Consider the following 4,867-nt stretch of genomic DNA (forward strand, 5'->3'; position numbering starts at 1 on the left):
ATATTCAAATACAAACCAATATCTAGAAAAAAACGTTGAGTAAATAAACAGCATGCTTATATATTCTATGCATTCACATATATACATACAACAAAATACATATATAAATATCTAAAAAATAATGGGCAGTACTGCATTAGGGCAGGACCGAGAGCTGAGTTAAAATCCAACTTAATTCAGGGGATTTACCATTGCCGTATCACACCGCAGTGCCCAAAAAGCACTATTTTCAATTGGAAATATATTTTTAACTATGTTTCAAAGTACAAAAGGACATCGCTGCTGCACGATGTCACGTTGTTCAGAGCGCAGGTCGAACTCACCAATCCGTGAACTTAACCATCACACTATAAAACATCAAGTAAAAAATAATTAAACTAAGAATTTTTCAAACATCTTTATTTTTTCATACGTTTCGACGTAAAATTCTACGTCATCTTCAGTGATTCTACAACTTTGAATTTTGAAATAAACAGAAAAAGTAAAGTTAAAATCTAAATATAAATAGAGAAAGAAAAAAGGAATTTAACTAAAAGGACAGCCTATATATATAAATTGAAAAATTGCAAAAAACATTACTTACTTGAAATTTTTAGATTAACACTAATACATATTAAAATCACATAATATGTAAATAATACAAGTTACAAATTAAGTTTTTTGAAATTATACTTTATGTGTTTTTAATATGTATTAGTATTAATCTAAATATTTCAAAGTAATGTCTTTTGTAATTTTTAATTTAAGATTTAGATTTTAGTAACAGTTCTAAAAAATAATTTACATTTTATTACAACAAAGAAAACTATAATTGTGAAAAATTTAAACAATGTATGCCATAATAATTATTTTAATTTTTGCCAAAATTATGTACCTATTGAGTAATTTTTTTGCACAAATATTTGAAGTATTATACACTTCTTTTAGAATTTTATTGTACAAAATAAATAACTTCAAGTATATTTTTTATTTCAACAAAAATATATATTCATAAATATAGTAAAAATTATTCTTTTTAATTAACCAAATATCTTTCATAGCAGTTAAGTTCTTAAAGTACTCTATGATAAAATAATAGATGATTTTTTAATAATTTTACAAACAAAATTTTTATATTCCAAAACAAACCAAAGAAATTGATTAATCAAAAATATCAAAATAAAAATTAATAGTATACATCTAACCTTAAGTAAATGAAACATTAATTATCATAGTTGGTTTTACCACAAGCATCATATTTCTCCATAAATAAAAGTTTATGATTCATCAATAAAATAAACAACAGAAAGTATAGTTAATTATTCATAACAATAATATCAAGTTTTTTTTATATATATTGTAAATTATATTCCCATTTCTTGTACAGAAAACATTGCAAATTCCGGGTGTCTATTTTTGATATGAAAGGCAAGATTTCCTTTTCTGTGAGCTTTATATGGACAAACTGGACATTGAAATTTCGGTGGATTTCCACATTCATATGTAACATGATTATAAAGACTGCTTTGGTATTTATATGTTTTGCTACATTTTTTGCATTTGAAAGATGCATTTTCATTAACTACAGTGTTCAAGGTAAACTGGTCTTTCCTTTGGATGGCAGCCAGTTTTCCTAATGGATCGTAGCCGCAATAGAAGAAACCTGAGAATAAAAAGTTATATAATACAAAAGATATTTTAAATATATATAAATATAATTAAATAATGTGTTTATAAAAATTGCCTAATAGCAGATGCTGCATTAAATTACCTACACTAATATAATAAAAAACGCCCTTATTTGGAGTTCCAAAATCTTCAACTTAAGTTTTTATCTCTACTCATAAATATGTACATTAATATTATAATAATTTATATTTTGTGTCTTTTAGCATAGTGTAACTTCAAATTTCCTCTCTGATGGCACCGATATTGACAAATGTTGCAATGGAACATGGGTTCGACCCCACATTCATATCTCATATGTCTTTGAAGACTTCTCACATATGAATAAGGTTTATTGCAATTGTTACACCTAAACAATTCCATGTTATTTCGACTCTGTTGAAGTGTATAATCTGAAACGATAATTACAATAAAATTAAAATAATTTTAGAGTAAAGAAAAAAAAAACAAAATTAATAATATTAACAAGAAATTGAATTAGACACATTTCAAAATGCTGAATAATGTTTCTGTTGTAATGGTTTCGCATCTTGTTTCGGATTTGATATCCACCTTCCAGATTGGTTCCAAGCGGTTATGATACCAGATGATTATTTGAAATTATAGATCTCTAACATAAAATTACCTTAGTTAGATAACCCAAACATGCAGCTCGTCGACCCGGAGCTTTGGCGCCGGGTCGACACGCCAGATGTTCTTGTTCCCACGAAACGCAGGTACCGATAATTCGCGATATCGGTGATGGACCTTTTTACCCGCGGACCTATACTCTATATTCAATTAGTGAATGTAAATAATTGCAAGGAAAATAACCATATAGTGTTTGTAGTTTATTATTTACAAATAATTATTTTTCGATAATTTCTAATATAATACAACATTCTTAGATAGCTTGAGCACATAATGGATTTATTTATCATATACCTACTTATTTTAATCAAATGAAAAATTAATTTTAACAATAATTTAAATATATATGAATTTTTCTGGATATCTTTTATTAATTATGACTTTTAAACTTCAGAATCTTCTTTTTTCCTTGAGTTCAGAAGTTTAAAAATCATATATTAAAATATAATTTATGTACCAAAACTCAAAAGCATACTGCATATTATGATTTTATAAAAATATAAAATAAGTTATTAAATTTTCTTAGGAAGTAATATAATTACAAATAAATTAAATGATATTTTAATTCTCATCGTCTAAATAAATAAGTCAATTATATAAAGTATGATAAATAATTACTCAAATTAAATATATTATTTATTTATTTATAATAATAAATATTTATTTATTTATTTTAATCTATTCATTTTTAGCTCTATCAAAAATAAAATTCCTGATAATGCTTATAGCCTTTATGTGTCCCCATATGTCGTTTTAGGTTCGATTTTTGATGACTTCGGTATCCACACATAGTGCAATTAAATTTTGGCTCTTTTTTACATTCATTTTTCAAATGAGATTGTAAATTTCTTTCATATTTGTAAAACTTTCCACAGTCTCGACATTGGAAGAATACTTGTTTCGAGGATTTTGAAGTAGCCGGATAATTTGGAAAACCTGTAAAGTAAAAGTATAATAAAGTTAGTCTTCTTATCAAATTGGTAATGATATAAATTAAGATGAAATGAGCGCGTGGTTTTAAATTTGCAAGATAGATTGTACGCTAGAAAACTTAATTTAATATATAATTTTTATTTGTTAATCTTTTCTGTTATAATATGTTACGAAATTAGTGATATTAGTATATGGTAAAAAAATCTCAATGAATTTTGAATAATGTAGGCACATGTATAATAAAAACTAAAAGCATACTTTTTTTTCAAATAAAAAAAAAACATTTTTTAAATAATTTTGTTCAACTTTTTGAGGAAAATGGGTAGCTTCTTCAGGAACCATTGATAAAAAATTAAAAAATATATTATACCTTTATACACTTACTTTTTTTTAAATTAACTAACAAATGATCTACTGATTAAAAAAAGAAATAAATAATTTTCTGAAGAAAAAAGGAGGCTTTTAGTTCAGAAATTTTAAAATCGTACATATAATACCTGTACATAATTATATTATTGAAAATAAATATATAAACGTATATCTCTTACCTAATAATTAATAAATATTGATTTTAACACTAAAATTCAAATAATACCTTTATAAATAATCACAGAAACTCATAATTTCTATATTATTTACTAATATATACAAGTGTTTTTCAATAATATTTACTATAAATTTACAAAAAATAGAACAATGCTTTTAGAAGTGATTTGATAGATTACCGTTATTTATATATCAAAATATTTTAATTAACTTTATGAATAAAAATTATATTGAAGTACTATTTTAAGTAGGATGTAATAGCATTCAATAAATAATTATTATTATATAAGTTATATTAATCAATTAAATAAAGACTAAATAAAGGTCATTCCACTATAAAAATTGCCATTAATACTGCATTGAAACATAATATATAGCGTTCTTTATAATTATAAAGTTGTATAAAAAGTACATAAAAACTAACATAACAAGTCCAAAATATCAATTAATTAAGGTTAACATCAAATTTGTTGTGCTTTTTTGCATAATGTAGTTTCAAGTTTCCTTTTTGGTGACACTGATAATTACACAAAGTACACTGAAACATTGGAGCAACTCCACATTCATATTTCATGTGCCTTTGAAGATTTCTAATGTATTTATAAGGTTTATTGCAATTTTTGCATCTAACTATATCGCCAAAAGTTTGGTCAAAATTTCTTCCAAAAGTTTGTGTACTAGGTATAAATTCATTTGCCATAGGCAAGGTGGCAAAATAACTTGAATTGACTTCTGCGTTCTGCCAAGAAGGATGAAAACCTGAAAAATAAAAAATTAAATATTAGAAAAAAATTTAATATCTTGAAATGTCTGGACTCTAGACCAAAAGTAATTTGAACTGTTCATATAAAAATATGGAATTTAATATGTTAAGTAAATAGTTAGCAAATTCTGTACTATTATAGTATATTTAGAAGTTTAGAAGTTTAGAAGTTTTTTGAAGAAAATTCCACTTACTTCAAAACACAGCTTAAAAAAATATTTAAAATTTTAAACCCATTATATATATTTGCTAAAAATAAATAATACCTATTGTGCGATTAATTATACTACAGGGTCCGGCACTCGAAGTGTAACCAATTGAAAAAGCCAT

General features: G+C 24.6%; 1 protein-coding gene across 1 annotated transcript; it reads right to left on the reverse strand.

Annotated features, from left to right (window-relative positions):
- Positions 1-1,343: 1,343 nt before the first annotated feature.
- Positions 1,344-4,867, reverse strand: LOC113388290 (zinc finger protein 780B-like). Its single transcript, XM_026625687.1, has 4 exons — positions 4,804-4,867; positions 4,312-4,533; positions 3,115-3,231; positions 1,344-1,642 (listed from the first exon to the last, which is right to left on the reverse strand). Exons 1-4 carry the CDS (start codon positions 4,865-4,867, stop codon positions 1,344-1,346), a joined length of 702 nt encoding a protein of 233 aa, XP_026481472.1.

The sequence above is a fragment of the Ctenocephalides felis genome, unplaced genomic scaffold (genome assembly GCF_003426905.1).
Source record: "Ctenocephalides felis isolate EL2017-DRISC unplaced genomic scaffold, ASM342690v1 CF-g0.4_SCAFFOLD_03572, whole genome shotgun sequence".
NCBI lineage: Eukaryota > Metazoa > Arthropoda > Insecta > Siphonaptera > Pulicidae > Ctenocephalides > Ctenocephalides felis.

Excerpts from the sequence above, each read along its gene's own strand:
- LOC113388290 (XM_026625687.1), bottom strand. The coding sequence starts at position 4,867 with ATGGCTTTTTCAATTGGTTACACTTCGAGTGCCGGACCCTGTAGTATA. Across the intron at positions 4,534-4,803 it reads TATAATTAATCGCACAATAG|GTTTTCATCCTTCTTGGCAG; the intron begins GTATTATTTATT and ends TTTATTTTTCAG. Across the intron at positions 1,643-3,114 it reads ATCTCATTTGAAAAATGAAT|GTTTCTTCTATTGCGGCTAC; the intron begins GTAAAAAAGAGC and ends TTTTATTCTCAG.